General features: G+C 51.4%; 1 protein-coding gene across 5 annotated transcripts in view; it reads left to right on the top strand.

Annotated features, from left to right (window-relative positions):
* The window catches only part of NACC2 (NACC family member 2), a 23,703-nt gene extending 7,004 nt beyond the window's left edge, over nucleotides 1-16,699 (top strand). For 3 of the 5 annotated variants that reach the window (XM_027907383.1, XM_027907384.1, XM_027907385.1), the window contains exons 2-6: nucleotides 1,189-2,130; nucleotides 10,842-11,009; nucleotides 13,581-13,686; nucleotides 13,998-14,095; nucleotides 15,917-16,542. In XM_027907383.1, coding sequence (XP_027763184.1) covers nucleotides 1,251-2,130; nucleotides 10,842-11,009; nucleotides 13,581-13,686; nucleotides 13,998-14,095; nucleotides 15,917-16,416 — 1,752 coding nt within the window. In that variant the 5' untranslated portion in view covers nucleotides 1,189-1,250 and the 3' untranslated portion in view covers nucleotides 16,417-16,542. Of the gene's footprint in view, nucleotides 1-114; nucleotides 318-1,188; nucleotides 2,131-10,841; nucleotides 11,010-13,580; nucleotides 13,687-13,997; nucleotides 14,096-15,916 lie in introns of those variants that run through there. The other 2 variants (XM_027907382.1, XM_027907381.1) reach the window with 2 other exon arrangements.
* The last annotated feature ends 518 nt before the right edge of the window (nucleotides 16,700-17,217 follow it).

Here is a 17,217-nt window from a genome sequence, read left to right as displayed (position 1 = left end):
TTTTTTTTTTTTTTTTTTTTTTTTTTTTTTTTAAATATCGCTCTTCTGAGCTTTCAGCACTAGTTAACCGTAGTTTTGCTTCGGTAGTATTGAAGTAAAACAGGATTTTAAACCTGCTGGACTCTTCGGGGAGGGAGCACGGTGTGGGGGGGAGGGTTTGGGCTCCGGCTCGTGTCGGTGGATCCGCAGTGATTTGCTCCGCTGGAGTTTTCAGAGCTCGGGCTGCGCTGGCGTTACCTGCTGCGGGTTTGCACGAGGTCCCTTTTCCAACGCCAGGCTTCCTTTTGGGTGGTGGAAGCAGGAATTCTGCCCAAAAGGTACAGCTGGCCCCGAGGAGCGGAGCGGCCGCGCTGGGATGCGAAGCCGGAGCCGTCGCTTCCAGCCCGGGGGGGTGTTTGCTCGGAGGGTCCTCTCTGCCGGTACCCAGGGGGCTGGGGGCGACCAGGGGGGCTCTGTCTGCAGGAGGCGCTGGGCTGGGGCTCCCCTCGCCCCGCTTTGCGTTTTTTGGGGGGGGATAATTAAAAGGCAACTTGGTAGGCGGCTCGCTGCAGCACTTGGTTTGTTTTAGTGGGGCTCAAATATCTGGCTTAATTTGGAGCTAAGCCTCGTTTTGTTGGAGGATAAATCTGTTGAGAAGGGGTTTAACTGTTGAAATGCTCCCTCTTTCTGGTGCAAATGGGAAGATTGCTTTTCAAAGTGCTTTTTCCTGGGAGCTGTCGCTCCGGCAGAATCCTGTATTTATTTCGGGCAGAATGGCACATTGTTTTATAAATATCTTTTCTGTAGTTTCAACAGAGCTGCTGGTTGTTGTGTTTCTTATATAATGCTACCGAGATCTGTCTGACTGTCTTTCCTTTGCTTTACTGTTCTCTCCCATTATCGTTCAGATTTTCCTGCTGTAAAGTAAAAAGCCCCGGGGGAATAAATCAGTGGTGCTTATTTGAACAAACCACAACTTGAAGGGAATACTTGCTTTTTTTGGGGGGAATATCCTTGGAACAGCATTCCCAACGTGGGTTGAAAACACTGATAAGTAATTTTTATGAGCGATTGCTTTTCCACGTCGGCTCTCGGAGCTCATTTTGAGCCTTTGATGTCGGGTGAGGTGGGTTCCTCCGCTTCTCCAGCTTTGGTGAACCGTCTAAAAACGCCGTTCCTTCTCTCCCCCTGCCTTCTCCCTTTTTTCAGATGTGCCCTACTTTGGATATCCCTGCGTTGAATGTCTGAGGAGCTCCAGCCGACCCTGAGCCATGTCGCAGATGTTGCACATAGAGATTCCCAACTTTGGGAACACCGTTCTGGGCTGCCTGAACGAGCAGCGGCTGCTGGGGCTGTACTGCGATGTGTCCATCGTGGTGAAGGGCCAGGCCTTCAAGGCTCACCGGGCGGTGCTGGCCGCCAGCAGCCTCTACTTCCGAGACTTGTTCAGCGGGAACAGCAAAAACGCCTTTGAGCTGCCGGGCACCGTCCCCCCCGCCTGCTTCCAGCAGATCCTCTCCTTCTGCTACACCGGGAAGCTGACCATGGCTGCGAGCGAGCAGCTGGTGGTGATGTACACGGCGGGCTTCCTGCAGATCCAGCACATCGTGGAGAAAGGCACGGACTTGATGTTCAAGGTCAGCTCGCCCCACTGTGACTCTCAGACCACCATGATCGAAGACCCCAGCTCGGAGCCGCAGAGCCCCTGCAACCAGCTGCAGTCGGCCTCGGCGCCCTACGTCATGTCCCCCTCCATGCCCATCCCGCTCCTCACGCGCGTCAAGCACGAGAACATGGAGCTGCAGGCGGCCGCCCTGCCCGCCGGCGCCGGGAAAAGGCCGCTGGAAGTCGGCGCGCGGGATGGGGCCGGGGGCGGGGGCGGCGGCGGCGGCGGCGCCAACGCGGGGCCCCTGAAGCTCTCCCGCGTGTCCTACTACGGGATGCCCAACCTGGCCACCCTCATCCCCAACGTGCAGCAGGTGCAGTACTCGCAGGGGGAGCGGACGAGCCCCGGCGCCAGCAGCATTCCCACCACCGACAGCCCCACCTCCTACCACAACGAGGAGGACGAGGAGGACGACGAGGCCTACGACACCATGGTGGAGGAGCAGTACGGGCAGATGTACATCAAGTCCTCGGGAGGCTACTCTGGTAAATGGGCGTCTCTGTCCTTGGGTTGGCGGCTCCCCTTCAGTGGTTGCCTGGGCCTTGTCCGGCCACCACGGGTGGGTTTGTGTCGTTCATCGGGCTTTTGTCTCCGAGGGCTTCATTGGTTGGGTTTTGTAGCGTGGTGCAGGAATTGATGAACGTGGTGGGCTTGGTGCTGGTGTGGCGTGGGCAGGTCCCCCCGTGCCATCGCTCGTGTCCCCAGCTGGGAGGCCCTTTAGATGAGAGGCCGCATCATCCACCACGGTCGCATCGTCCACCACGGTCAGCTCAGCCCTTCGCTCTTTCGGCTGAGGCTCCAATCAAGGAGCCTGGTGGTTGCGTGAGCCCTGTGGTGGTGACACCCCATCCCGAGGTGATGATTGAGTTCTCCTGCCATGGGTCATCTGAGAGGGGTGTTCATCCATGGGAAAGGAAGTCCTTGGTGGCCCAGTGAAGGCTGGGTGGTTATTTTGGGAATTAGTCTGCAGCGAGGTGCCAGACATGGCCCCTCTGTCCTGGCGTTTTAGAATAAGATGTTTTTTTTTTTAAAGCGGTAAATGTGTAAGGAAGAGAAACATCAACTAAATCATTTTGGTAGATGTTTTTTTTGAATATCTGCAAAAAGAAGGAAAGGAGGACTTTTCTCCCCAGTGCCTGAAGTGCCCCCCTCTCCTTTGCCAGCCTTGCCCCACACATCACTGTCGGACAGGGAAAAGCAGTTTGGGAGAGCTTAATGGTTTTTTTGTTTCAGCGTTAGAAACAGAAGTGAGTAAAATCCCTGTCTTGGCCTTCCAGAATCCATGGTTAAGGGTGGTATGGTGAATCCCTGGGTGGGCCTGAGACAGAGGAGGTGGCTTCATTTTGGTGTTGCTCACCCTAGAGCTGCTGCTCATCCCCCCAGCTGGGCACAGGGGCACGAGAGACCCCTTCCCTCTCACTTCCTTGGACACCCCCCCCCTTTCCCAGCCACCTGGAGGGCTCAGACCCTCTGGAGGATCAGGGGTGGGTACAGAGCCCGGGGCTCAGGACCAGAGAAGGAGATTCCCGCTGGGCTCTGGCGGGTCTGCATCCCACGTGGAAGCAGCTCCCAGCATCCCGCCTGGCCGAAGCTGGCAGCATCCCACATGGAAGCTCAGCCTGGCAGGGGCCTCCCTGTCGGAGCTGCAGGTGTTTGTGGCAGCAGCTTTGATCCAGGGGTGCTCCCTGGGGAGGGACATCTTCCCGCCGGCTCCGGCCGCGCGCGGCATCCGCTCGCCTGGAGCCGCCTTCCCTGCTCTGGACCCTGCAATTGCTGGGCTGATGTCGCAAGTGTTTCACTCGGGTGTGTTGCTGAGCTGGTGTTGATGAGCTTCCCTCAAAGTGGTTTGATTTTAGTCTTAACCAAGGAACAAGGTTTGGCAAATAGGACGACTTCTGTGACCCCAAGCCAGGTTTCCCTTGTACTGGGAACAGTCTCACCCCTGTGCCATCCCAAAGAGCTCAGCATCCCCTTGGCATGCCCCCCTGTCAGACAGCCAGCATTTATGCAGTTTTTTCCAAGTTTTTTTACCAGGCCGTGTGAAAAAGAGGGAAAACCATGCTGGTAGCAGGGTTACTGTTTCAGTATTAGAAATATTTGCTGAGAAAAGTGGACCAGCAGTTGTAGAAAATGAGCCTCAAAAGCCTAAGGGCCCTCCCAGCTGTGACTCAGGTGCCAGTGGCTGGGATGGGACGGGAGAGGAGCGGGATCAGGGATGGGGACAAGGTCAGGGTCTTCTGCACAGCTGCTGTTAGAGGCAGATTTAGCAGAAATTGGGCTGTTTCCTCACACACTTGTTTTGGTTTGATTTTGCTTTGCTCTTCCCTGCTGTAGAGCCTGTGGTGAGTGATGAGGGTTTGCCCTCGGCGCTGGGCTCGCACGTTGTTCCTCGGAGCAGTGGGATTATGCCCTTGGACACGGTGTTTTCCATCCTTGTCACAAGGCCAGTTCATGCAGAAACAGAGTGAAATCAATTCAGAAGGCGAGGGCAGGACCAGCAGCTCTGAGGGTGTCCCTAATCCTTGCGGGGCAGGACTCATCCCGGCTGGAAAAGTGAAAATCCGAGCAGCTTTCTCGGGTGTCGCTGGAGATGCTGCAGCTCGTGCCGGAGCCGGGCATCCCACAGCTGAGTTTTCCTGCTTGTCTTCTGTAGGGAGAAGACTCAAACCACGTCACGATGCCGAGGCAGGGAGGAGACAGGTTGTAGAACTCCAATATTCCACATTTCTGCTCAGATTCCTCTTCCGCACCAGCACATTTGGAGGGAGTTTCCTGTTCGAAACGAGCCAGCTCTAGTATCAGGCTTCCTGGAAAAGAGGGCACACCAGAAAGAGATCACACACACAAAAAAAATAAAACCTAAGCTATTCCATTATGGTTTGGACTTGTACAGCTAACTGTGTTTTAATTGCTGGGGATAAACTGTCCCCTCAAAAGGTGCAGAATAATAAACCCCGCGAGGTGGAAGGGAGAAGGCGGCTAATCCTGCTCCTGGCATGTCGATCCCGACAGCCTCACAAAGGCCTGGGGGAGGGGGGGGAGCCCTGTAAAATAAGGGATTGCCAAGGTTTCCAAGAGCCCTGTTTGGGAAAACAAAAACAAAGCCAAAGAGGAGCAGAGCAGACGAAGCCCTGAATTTCAGAGAGGGTTGGTTGGGGTGGTTTTTTTTCCTCCTTTTTCTCCGCTGTTTCTTTCTCCAGCTGAAGTGTTGATTGAGCTCGTGCTGGTGAGTGTGTGGTGGGACACTGGTGGCTGATGCTCTTCACTTGCCTGGGGCATCACCCTTGATGGGGACTAAGAGTTTTTTATTTATTTGTCTTCACCTCTTTTTGTAGTCAGAACCATTCTGGATCAGAGGCACATCTCCAAATCATAGAATCATTTAGGTTGGGAAAAGTCTCCCAAGATGATCAAGTCCAACCTTTGACCAAACACCACCTTGTCAACTGGACCAGAGCACTGAGTGCCACGTGCAGCTGTTTCTTGAACACTTTCACCATGGTGACTCCCCCACCTCCTTGGGCAGCCTATTTCAATGCTTGGCCCCTCTTTCCATGAAGAAATTATTCCTAATGTCCAGCCTGAACCTCCCCTGGTGCAGCTTGAGGCCATTTCCTCTTGTCCTGTCGCTTGTTACCTGGGAGAAGAGGCCGATCCCACTTCGCTCCAACCTCCCTCCAGGTAGTTGGGGTCAGTGAGACTGGAGCAGATCATCACCTTGGCCAAGGGTTTGGTGGAAGAAGAGGGAGTGAGGAGTTCAGTGATGTCCCTCCTGCAGTGGTGGCTCTGGTGTGAGGGACCAGCACAAGTGTTGGACCTGCAGAAGGCGCAGCAGATAAACGAGAGGACAAGCCCAGGGTTAAACACAGGGAGGTTTAGGTCAGGTTTAGGTGTCGGTGGACAGGGTGGCAGCTTGCAGAGGGACCTAGGAGAAGGTGGCCCAGCTCCCACTGTCCTCTGGCCACGCTCAGTGGCCCTGGTGGTGTCACCATCCTGGTGGCAGGACGGGAGCACTGCGGTAAAATGGCTCCTCGTTCCCTAAGTAGGTCTGGCTGTGGAGAACATGTGGGCCTTGAGGACACGAGCGAGACTTAATGAGGTTTCCAGCATCTGATCTGAGGAATGCACAACTCCAGAAAATATTAAACAAAAGCAAAGTATTTTTATCCCTGTTAATTACAGCGTCGTGGGCCTGAGCTGAAGTGGGTTTGAGCAGGACTTGCAGATGCTCGGCGTTTTTCTGCACTGAGCCACGTTGTTGTCAGTCAGCTCCCTGCTCAGCAGATGCAGTTAATTTAATTTTGACAGGCACAAGTGAAGTTGTGTGAGGGTCCGTCCTCCTCCCCCCTGCTCCTGCTGCACCGGTTTGCAGGGGAGAGGAGAAATCTTTATGCAGCAAATGGCTGGAATGTAAAGGCTGGACTTGAAAGTTATGAAATCCTGAACTGACAAGAGCACACTTCATTAAAAATTCATCTAAAATAGCCATTATAGAATAGTTGTGGTAATTAGCTGAGAGAATAGTTTTCTCTCCTGGCCTCTGATTCCTGACAGTAAGGAAAGAGGGCAGGGAACAGCCCAGAATCCAAAACGATGCAGCCCGTGCAGATCCCGACCCGAGCCCGGGCACGACGCGCTGCAGCGACGTAAATCACGGCTGTGCTGCTGGATAATTGCAGCCTGATGGAGGAGCTGCTTCCAGCTACAAGAATGTGACCTGATCCTACAGGGTCCCACCTGTCCCTGCCCACCCTGCAGTGACCGGTCTGACCCTGGGGAGGGGTTACTGAGGAAACAAAGCGGTCCAGGGATGCCCTGGTTATCCACCAGATCACTTTGGGGTTTTGCTGGGGGATTCAAACATCTCAACTCCTGTAGCTGACAAGGTGCTGATTGGACTGGCTGATTTTGGAAGTCTTTTCCGGTGTGATTCTGTGGTTCTCTGTGCTGACAGACAGCACTGGCATCTCCCATCCCACCTCCAGGACCGGTGGTGCTGAGGGGGAGGAAGGCTCAGGGGAAAGGCTGAGCCCCACACCGGGGGCTCGCAGCCTCTGGCCTTTTTTGGCATTAAACTCCCAGTCCCACTTTCCTCCCTGTAAAACACAGATGTTTAATTTTAGGCTGGCAGATGTTTCGCTCCTGGCTGAGATCTGAGGCGAAGGCAAGATAGGGGTATTTATAAACCAGTAATATTTTTCCTATACTAATTCCAGATTACCTCCCTGTATAAATAGGTCACAAATCAAATCTCTGCATTCCAGTAGGTTGTTGTAAATGTGCTACTTGGACAATGTAAACTCTCCCCGTTGGGACTCAGTGATGGATCTGTCCCGTGGAGTCTGTGTGTGTGTCCTCTGGTACAGGTTTACATGTGCAGCAGATGCTGGTGATGCCATGGCAGGGGTGCTATTTTTGGGCTAGTCAGCCAGTGGAAAATAGGCTGATGGGATAGAAATGTTGGTAAAATGGTGCTGTTTGAAAAGAGACTTCTTGCCATGTAGGGAACAAGGGAGAATCATCCCAGTGCTGCATCCGTGGGGACTGGTGGTGCAGCAGGTGGGAGGTGGTTTCTCAGGCCTTTCCTTCAGGGCTTGAGACTTGTGGTTTCGTGTTGGGACTGTCTAAACATTAATTTTTGGGTGAGGCTCCATCACTCTGATCTTTCTGTATTTCCCAATTCCCTTCCTAAATGACAAATAGTTGTTCTGTGCCCACGGGAACGTCTTGAAGTTTGTGTGCGGTTTTGGGGAACCCAAACTGGTGGGAATTGGGGGGATTCATGAATAATTTTGAAGCCCTGATGTTTGGACTGTCAAGAACTAAGGAGAGAAGTGAGTGCTGGTGCCAGGGGTGTGTCCAGCCATTCCCAGTGATGGCAGACCCCAGCTTGTTGCCCATCACCTGTGAGGGTCAGTATGGGCTCAGCATCTCTGGTCCCAAACATCTCAGGTGGGATGTGCAGCCATCCTGGTGTCCCCAAACCCTCGTGGGCTCAGCACAAAGGTGGTGTAAGGGACTGCTGAACAGGACAGTGTGTTCTAGGGACAAGGTGGGCACGTACCCCAGCATCGTGCAGAGCCTGGAACCGTGGAGCACGGACCAGTGGGTTAGCTTGAGGCTGTTTCTCCAACCAAAATAAACCCAGAAAAATAGATATTTCCCATTCTGGACCACCTGTTGCAGCTGCAGCATCCGCAGAAGTTGGGGATGAAAGGATATATCCGAATAAATAAAATATTCCAGTGTTTGGCTGGCAGCTCTGGTGGCTTCCTCCATAATGATTTCCTGCCCCTCTCTGCTGGCTGGGAGCTCCTTTCTTGGTCAGGAACAAAACTGTATCAAACAATACTTCCCATTGTTTGCCCTTTCATTCAAAGGGAAGGAGCCGCTGCCCTCTGAAGATTCAGATTAATTAGAAGCAAATACTATCCTGTTCTCCGGAGCATAAAGGCCAAACAGACCGGCTTTCTTTGGAGACAGGGACCAGAGTGGCTCTTGTGTCCTGCTCCTTTACATAACTGATGGCTATCTGCTCCAGGGAGGTGGCACTGAAAGCCCAACATCTCTCGCAGTTTCTGTTTGGGATGGTTGAATTTTGTGCTCGTGCCTGAATGGAAACAAAGCCCCCAAAGTGATTCTGGGCCGTGTTTAATAAGAGATTTATGGACAGCGAGTCAGCAGGGCAGATGTAACCAAAATCCAGGGCTGGGTCGAGTTACAGTTGGTGTTTTTTAGCTGAATTTCGGGTTGTTTTAAGGGGTGTTTGATTTCACAGGAAGGAATAGAAACTTCTTGGTGGCTCCTTGTGTAGGAAGTGAAATATTATCAAAAGCGAAGCTCTTCCAGGCAGGATTGTCTTCCTGAAAAGCTGCTTTTCTTTCAGGAAACGGCTTTGACACCAAATCCAGGTTTTTTTCCAGGAAGGTGAAGTGAACATGGTGCTTGTCCTGATCTTTCTCCTCCCTGCCTCATTATTGCTACTCTCTTTGACCCCAAAATTTGGGGTTGTATTGGATGTTTCCTGTGGAGGGTGGCAGAGCAGGTGGGTTTGTCCTTGTCCACTGGAGCTGTTTGCACTTGGATGTTGGAGGTGTTTAATTTCTTCAGTGACTCCAGTCTTGAGGAAGGCTCTTGATGGAGAAGGGAGAAGGTTCAAGGCTGAGTTCTCCTCTTCCCATCACAGGCTGCAGGGACCTTCTGCTCTGAACTCTGTCTCATTTGGGTTATTGGTTGCAACTGCTTTCCCTGGAGACCCTCAGCCTTTACATCACTTAAAAAAATACCTGGAAGCCTCTAAGAAACCTTCTGAGAGTCCCATGTGGGTCTGAGCTTCCCTTCAGCAGCTCCACATCTGCTGGTTTTAGGGGGTGATGAACTTTGTGGGCGCTTTTGGCCTCCGCACTTGATTGAAGTAAAAATGAAATATTAAAAGTGCAATTTTAACCTTTTAATTCAGCCTGTGTGTGACCTAGAGAGGACTCTGATGGAAGCCAAAAACACCTGGAAGGACAGCAGAGCAGGACTGCCCTGGCTGCTGGTTCCTCCATACCCACCACCCCTCTCCTTTCTGGTTTGTTAAATCTGGAAAATACAAGTTTTTAACTGGGTATACTTTGCTTATCACTCTTTGGAAGCCTCAGAATCTCAGATCTTTGAGATTCTCCCTTGGTGTGAGCAGCAGTTGACCCCCCTCTCCAGCGGGATCTTGGATCTGGATGCTTGGGAATGCTGCTAAAAACAGGGAATATTGCAGCTGGGGAGAATTCTGTCTGTCAGTGGGGCTGTGATGGCAAGAGAAGTTTGGTTTAAAAACATCCTGTGGATTGTTTGGTCCCCTAATCCCTGAAGGATGAGGAGGGGGCATCCTCCTGGGGTTTAGAGTTTTTAGGGAAGGAGGGAGCCCCGAGGGTGGGATGCTGCCAGCCCCGTGCCTGCGATAGGATGCCACGGCACAGCCCGGCGTGCCGGGCATGTCCTACTTAGAACAGTGCTCCCATTGTCCCAGAGCCATCACCCCCTGGTTACTGCAGCAACAACTCTGCAAAACTTGTTATTTTATCTGGAGAGAGGAAAAGTGGCCCCCAGGACTCGGCAATAATCGCAGGGAAAGGCACCTCTGGAGCAGGAGACATTTTGAGTTCAGAAACGCTCCTTGCTGCGGGTTTTTGCTCCTCTCTGCCTTCACAGATATCGAAGCACAGGGCTGGGTTTGATTTTGTACTTGGCATTTAACACATCATCAGACAGTTTGGGGAAAAACAGGGGGGGTTATTGTAGAGCTGGGCTGCAATTCAGCTCTGTATCTGCTCCCCCACACCCTGGAACTGATGTACACCTGTTCTGCTGTCAGAAATTATCATTTTAAGCAATCGTGTGGTCTTGGACTGTAAATGTGATTTAGAAACAAATCTGTGTGTCCACCAGTCCCAGACTTGGGAGTGCTGGTAGGACAGCTTTTCCACGTACCTGGTTGCTACTGGGCAGTGGAGGGCTCTGGGGATGGTTCATTGGGGCAAGCTGGGAAAATGTGATATTTTGGGTTTGAAGCCACATCTCACTAACACTTTTTTTTTTTTGGCTTTTGGTTGGGGTTTTGTCTTGTTATTGAGAGGAAATGTTGGCCTGGAGAAGGCAGAGGAAGAGAAGATGCTTCGGAGGGTGAGCTGGAGGTGCTGTCCTTGGCAGAGGTTTTGGTGACCTTTCTCAGGGCAGAGAGCGTCTGCAGGGTCTGGGTTTTAACTTCAGCAGGAAAAAAACATCAAGAGAAGTAGTTATGGTCCTGAGGCAGGTGTCTATCAATTTACTGCCTGTTTTAGAACTCCCTGCTGAAGTAACCTGCCATCCTTCTGGGAGTGTTTGGGAAGCAGCTCCGTGTGCTGCGCTGGCAGAGCGGTGCCAGCTGTGCAGAGCTGCCCATTTTCATAAATGATTAACTTAGGAAAAGTTAAAGCATAATTAGTTGCTAGGAGTCCCTCTTGCAGAACCTGAGGCTGCTGTGGTGGATGGTGGGGGAGACCAGGGGATTTTCCCGTGCTTCCAGGTGGCGCCTGCCCTGCGGCCGAGCGAGCGCTCGTGCATCTGGAGCGAGGAAATATTTCCAACTGCTCCACGGAAAAGTCGAAGCCTGACCTTCTGGTGACGTTGTGCCTGCATAACAAGGTTTTTTTAATGGTTTTCCCTTTTGATTCTTCAGTTGCTCAAGAGAAGCCCGAGCAGATCCCGCTGGAGAACCGCTCCTGTGTCCTCATCCGCCGGGATCTTGTCGCTCTCCCAGCCAGTCTCATCAGTCAGATCGGATACCGCTGCCACCCAAAACTCTACTCAGAGGGAGATCCTGGAGAAAAACTTGAGCTCGTTGCAGGTAAGGAGGGGTAACTTTCCCTTGCTTGGGGATACCTGGGAATGGCTGATGTTTTCCTCCTGGAACCGCGTTCTCCATCTTGCCGGAGTCGTGCATCTTGCTGTGCCCTTGCCGTGTCTTTCTGGAATTATTCATCACCAATCATCTTTTTAAAAAAGTTCTGAGTTTCCTTTAATTTGCTGATAGAAAAATGTGTCATTAACAGGATTTATTCAATTGAATTAATTTAGCATTTTAATTGAATTCTGCAGCTTGTGTTCTCCCCGGTCGGTGGGAGCTGCAGCGCCAGCGTGTTTTCATTTAGATGCTCAGATCTAAAAACCCAACAGACCCCCTCCCCCCCCCAAAAAAAAAAAAAATTATCACGTTATAAGATTTACAAAGCAAAGGAGATAAAATTTGTGTCAGTGAGCAAGCTTTGAAAAACCTGTACAAGTTTCTTTAAAAATTTACTAAACAGCCAAACGCTGCAGCAGGAAGGAAGGGAGGGAATTGAGTTTGGTCCTTTCTTCTGCCTTTATTTTCATTTAGGGGGGAATTTACAATATTGGGAGAATTTGCTCCTTCTCTGTAAAGGATTTATGGCCAGTGTGAGGTGGAAGTTGTTTAGCTTTTGATGACACTGCTGGTGCAGAGCTGATACAATACCTGTAAAGCCCTTGGTACAAAAAGGACGTGTGGCAGCACGATCAATCCAAATCAGCTGTTCTTCCTTTCTGGTTATTTATCTCTTGGTGAGTAGCATGATTTTATTTTCAGTCTGTAGAAGGAATCAGGATTTCAAAGGATGCCCAGAAAGGTTTGCAGCTGATGGAAGATGGGACTTTGATGGAAGGCAAAGCACAGCGAAAAACCACAAGTATTTCTTTTGTATCTGGAATATTCATTTTGTACCCATTTACATTTTATGTGAGACTTCTTAAAACCATCAAGTGGTGCAGGTTATTTTCACAGTGAGAGCTGCAAATTGGCTTGAGGCAAGCTCTGCTTGATTTACATTTTTCAATCTGGAAAAAAAAAAAGGCAGATTAATATCAGTAACCGATAGTGGCTGCCTCGGTTATTTATCATTTATTAAAGTGAAGTTCCCCTCGGTGGTGTCTGGTGTTCACTGTGATGCCTTATCTCTTAAAAGACAAAATAAAACCAGCTAATTCCTGTCTCAAACCTGGGGAGACTTGCAATGGGGGGGGCTTGGTCCTGCTGGGAAAGTTTTCCTCAGCTCTCCATCGGGAGTGTTTTCCTTTTGTCTCTGATTTTTCCCTGCCAGGGTTGATTCTGCAAACTTGGGCAGCAATGTCTGAGAGGGTCTTCAACAAGGCTTGGAGTCATCCCAGCCCATCTGAGGGACAGAGGCTGTGCCTGGAAGGGAGTGTGTGGAATAAAACGGGGAACCACATGCATGGAATGAGTTGGAAGGGCCCCTTAAGGGTCACTGAGTCCAACTCCCTGTTGCTCCCAGGGCTATGAGAATTCCAGCTAAAACTGCTAAAACTAAGACTGCAAAAGCTCCAAAAACTCATCACATGGCAGAGAATACGTGGCTGATGAGGCTGAGGAGTGGGATGACTCAGGGATGCAGGGGGATGCTGGATCCTGGGGCAGGATTGGTGGCCTGTGTGTGGCAGGGAAGGGGCAGAGGGTCAGGCTCGGGCTCTGCAGCTCTGACCTCATCCAGGAGGTCAGGGACAGTCATCTTTTCCTGGAAATCCAGGAGGTGAGTTTATTTCTCTGGTAGGTGTTTTTATATCTTGAGAACAGAGTGTGTTCTGGATCCGGATATGACCCATTATTTAATCTTAATTAAAAGCAAATATCAAAACCCTCTCGTGCAGCAGAATTCTGGAAAAAAAATTGCATAACATTTCCCTGGAAGCCGATGCTGAGGCCGGAATGGTTTGTCTGTGTGCAAAGTAAAAGGGTTTGGTACAAAACCTGCTGTAAAGTTCTGTCAGACCCCTGGACGTGTCCAACTGCTTTGCAGGAGCAACTTTTTCTTCCCAGAAAACATCCTTAAAAGGCAGTGTGTTCAAAGTCAGCCATTCCTGGGCATTAGGAGGAAAATTCCCTGCTCACCAGAGGTATCAAGAGGTGATGGGTTGGGCTTTTGGAAAGGGTTAGATCTGTAACCAAGTACCTCTTCTGTGCTAGATGAGTTTTTTCTTTCATTTCTGGCCACAGTCTTTCACTGGAAAAAAGAAAAGGTCAAATGGATTGAGGTTTTCTCCCTTCAGAGAGAATAAATAATCTGTCCATATGAAATCACAGCATAAAGCCCTGCACTGTGTGCGCTGGTGAGAAAATAAGAGTCCTTTCATTGGATTTCCATGGACTTCCTTTCTGCACAGATAAAATTAGGAGCTGGGACTTGCCAAGGCCCCCAAGGCCCTGTGATAACAATCCCTGCTGGGCTTTTCCACGAATCCTGCCGTCCTCGTTGGGCTTCCATAGGAGCACGTGGGGAACGTTCTCCCACCGTGCCGGGACCGAGCGGTGCAGGAGGAGCTGTCGGTGGCTCTGTGGGCGTGGCAGGGCTTTAATTCCGGGTTCTCCCTCTCTCCACCCTCCCAGGCTCGGGCGTTTACATCACCCGGGGGCAGCTGATGAATTGCCACTTATGTGCCGGTGTCAAACACAAGGTCCTCCTGAGGCGTCTCCTGGCCACCTTCTTCGATCGGTACGTCCCCTGCGCTCCTCGTGCTCTCCCAGGGGATCGATTCCAGTCGTCTCCTGGGGGGTTTAACCTTGCACCACGTTAGTTTTCCTGGGGGTTTAACCTTGCTCCATCCTCTGCACGGGCTGCTCTCAGTTCTGGGCTTTTTCTCAGCGACGCTCGAACCCGGCGTTCGGTTTTCCGTTTCCGTGCCTGAGGTTTTCCAACTCCTTGCCTTAAAATTGTGTGATCCCTCCATCAGAGTCTGAAGGGAGGAGGACAGGGCTGTCCCCTGGAGTCCCCATTCTGAGGATCTTCCTTTGCCTTTCCTGCAGGAACACCCTTGCCAACAGCTGCGGAACTGGAATCCGGTCCTCCACGAGCGATCCCAGCAGGAAGCCCTTGGACAGCAGAGTCCTTAATGCAGTCAAATGTAAGGAGAGGGATGTTCTGCTGCCTGGTTGGGACAGCATTCCAAGGGCAGAGCCCAGACTTGAGCAGGGAGGGCCATCTCTGTTGTGTAATAATGGTGAAATTAAGTTATAGGAACATTAATTAATTTTTTTTTTAGTTTGCATCATTTTCTGATTGCCCAGAGAAGCTGTGGCTGCCCCATCCCTGGAAGTGTTCAAGGCCAGGTTGGATGGGGCTTGGAGCAACCTGGGATAGTGGAAGGTGTCCCTGCCCATGGCAGGGGGTGGAACAGGATGATCTTTAAGGTCCCTTCCAATCCAAACCATTCTGTGAATCTGTTATGTGGGGGGGCTGAAGTTAATTTTTGGTGGGTTTTGGCAGTATCTTCATATGAAACATAATTGCTACTTGACTGGTTTGCTCTGTTTTAAAGCACTCATTTTGAAGTTAATTAATTTATTGCTAGGTGCTCTAAAAAGGATATTTAAATTATGGGTTTGGCAACATTTAGAGCTGTTGGTCTTCAGCAGTAAATGGGCCCCCAGGAACCAGAGAAACCCCCGGCTGCTCCAACCCTGCTGGGTGGGATCTGCTCTCCATCAGCTGCTTTGTTAGTTTTAACGTATTTCCTTAAATATATTTGCAAACTTAATTTTTTTTAAAATATCCATGAAATGGGAGCCCTGCTGCAAATAATTGGAGGTGCTGGGGGGTGAGGAGCTGGGTGTTGCAGGAAACTCTGAGGGGTGCAGAAAGCCCGTTATATGCAGTGGAAATCAGTGTGTTCTCTCAGCCTGGAGAGTAATTCTGGAGAGGAAATCTTTATCTAAATATTCCTGTGCTGGAAAATGAAACTCCAAGCAGTTTTTGAAACTTATTTTTTAAGCTTTGGGAGATAAATCTTTCCCCTCCCTAACTCTTGCTGTGCTGCTGGAACTCGGGGGGCCTTCCAGCCACCCTCGGAGATCTGTGGAGAAAAGGGATGAGATGGCAGATGTTCAGTAATGTGACTGAACGTGGTGCAGTCAGCTCCCTGTTAGCAGCTTCACCCTGGGGAGTCCCAGCTCTGGACCTTCCAGTTGTGGTCCTTCCTGAGGCTGGGAAGGCATCGTGTCCCAGGCAGGTTTCAGGATGGCGTCTCCCTGCCTGGCTTTCACCCTGCGCGCGAGTTTTTACTTGATAATTATTCACCGTGGCGGTTCCTTGGGTGTTGTTCCGTAACTTCAGGTGCTTGGCTCCTGGGGAGGAGCAGGGTGAGGGGTTGTAGGGTCCCACAGCTCCTGCTGGATCCCGGTGGATGTGCCAGTGGAGCTGGAGCAGCCGCGCTGGCCGGGCCGCTGGTCCGTGCAGGGGACAGGCAGAGGACAATCCTTTGTGCATCCCCCTCAGCTCCCGCATTTCCCAGGCCCCCTGCTGTGCCTGCAGCGCTGCGTGTTTAAGAGCCATCAGTGGAGCTGCTGCTGAGGAGTCTGTGTGACCTTTTCCTGTGTCCATCTCTGGTTTGGTGGCTGAAGGTGCCAGCTCTGGCTGGAGCCTGAGGCAGCGCCCGGTACCTCTGGGGTTTGCTGCCTCCAGGGAGTGAGTTATCCTTGTCCAACCCCCTTCCCCTGCCACCTGGGATGTTTATGCCTTCTGCTTTTATCCCTTCCCGACCGTGTCTGCCTCCAGCTGAGGAGCCTCGCGTGGAAGCGTCTCCTTGTAGGGCTCTGCTCCGTGGGCGAGCCCGCACCCCGTGGCACCTGCCCACGCTCAGGTCTCCGGAGGCCGGGCTCGCCTTCGTGCCACCCCCTCCGTGCCGGTCTCCGTGACTCCTCAGCTCTGTGTATCCCTGTCTTTGCAGTGTATTGTCAGAATTTTGCCCCGAGCTTTAAGGAAAGCGAGATGAACGTGATCGCGGCCGACATGTGCACCAACGCGCGCCGCGTCCGCAAGCGCTGGCTGCCCAAGATCAAGTCCATGCTGCCCGAGGGGATGGAGATGTACCGCACCGTCATGGGCTCCACCACAAACAGTGTCCCCCTGGATCCCGAATTCCAACCCAACACCGCTCAGGTCTTCGAGCAGCGGATCTATGCAGAGAGGAGGAGCGACTCGGGAACTATCGTAGCCTTGAGAACTAACACGGTGAATGTAGAGCTGAGCAACGGATCCAACCAGTCCTTCGAACAGAGCGAGGAGGCCGAGGGGGCCGGCTCTGTCATCCAGGAGGCAGCTGCCACAGACGCCGTGGCATCGGATACCCAAAGCACTCCCCAACCTTTCGAACAAGGTTCGGGCTCCTCCAGCCGGCCCGAGACTCCCGTGAGAAGACAGGATGGTACTTACGGAGGGACTTTATAAGAGAGAGAGCAAACATTTCATGACCTATAAGGGATCTGTAATACTAAAGCTGCTTGCATGCATTACTAATACAAAACAAAACAAAACAAAAAAAAAAATGTGATCAAGCCACTTACCTACTGAACTGCTACTGTTGCCTGAAAAAAATGTGATTTTTATTCTGCTTGTATTTAAAATTTATGAAGGAAATAATCGCATTCGTTATACTGTAAACGACTAGGTCTGTGGCGACCTACTTAAAAAAATATTGGGCTCCTTTTTTGATATTCCTGAGGTTAGTCTATAAGATTGTAGCTTTTTCTTTTTTTTTTTTTTCCTTTCCTTTCCTTTTTTTTTTTTTTTTCCTTTCTCGTTTCGTTTTAAGAAGGGGAGGAGAAAAGCTAGCCACCCCCACACACACACCCACCCACCACCACCACCACCACCACCCCGTCATCACCCCATCCATCACTCAGCTCAGAAGTAAAGCCATCGTTAACCTTGTCCTCTAAGGAAAAGTTTTGTCACTGACCAGGAAAGCGAGGTGTGTTCGGGTGCAGGTGCTGTGACTGGCCGCGTTTGTCTCTGGAAGGGCTCGAGCCAAGTGGGACAGGGTGGGGGAAATCTGGAGTCAAAGGGAGAGCCCCCCGGGCCGTGGGTGCTGTGGGGGCTGCGCTGCTGTTGTCCCGGGGAGTTTCATCCAGCTCCTGGGAGCAGGGAAAGGTTCCTTGGGGGAGTTCAGGCTGGCACGTGTCGGGAGGACTGTGTGGGATGCAGGTGGAGAGCCTGGGAAGGCAGGTGGAGAGCCTGGCCGGAGTAGTG

The sequence above is a fragment of the Empidonax traillii genome, unplaced genomic scaffold, assembly GCF_003031625.1.
Source record: "Empidonax traillii isolate 1590-97213 ecotype Southwest subspecies unplaced genomic scaffold, ASM303162v1 scaffold1448:size107159, whole genome shotgun sequence".
In the NCBI taxonomy this organism is placed as follows: domain Eukaryota; kingdom Metazoa; phylum Chordata; class Aves; order Passeriformes; family Tyrannidae; genus Empidonax; species Empidonax traillii.
This window is presented reverse-complemented; position numbering and strand designations above follow the sequence as displayed.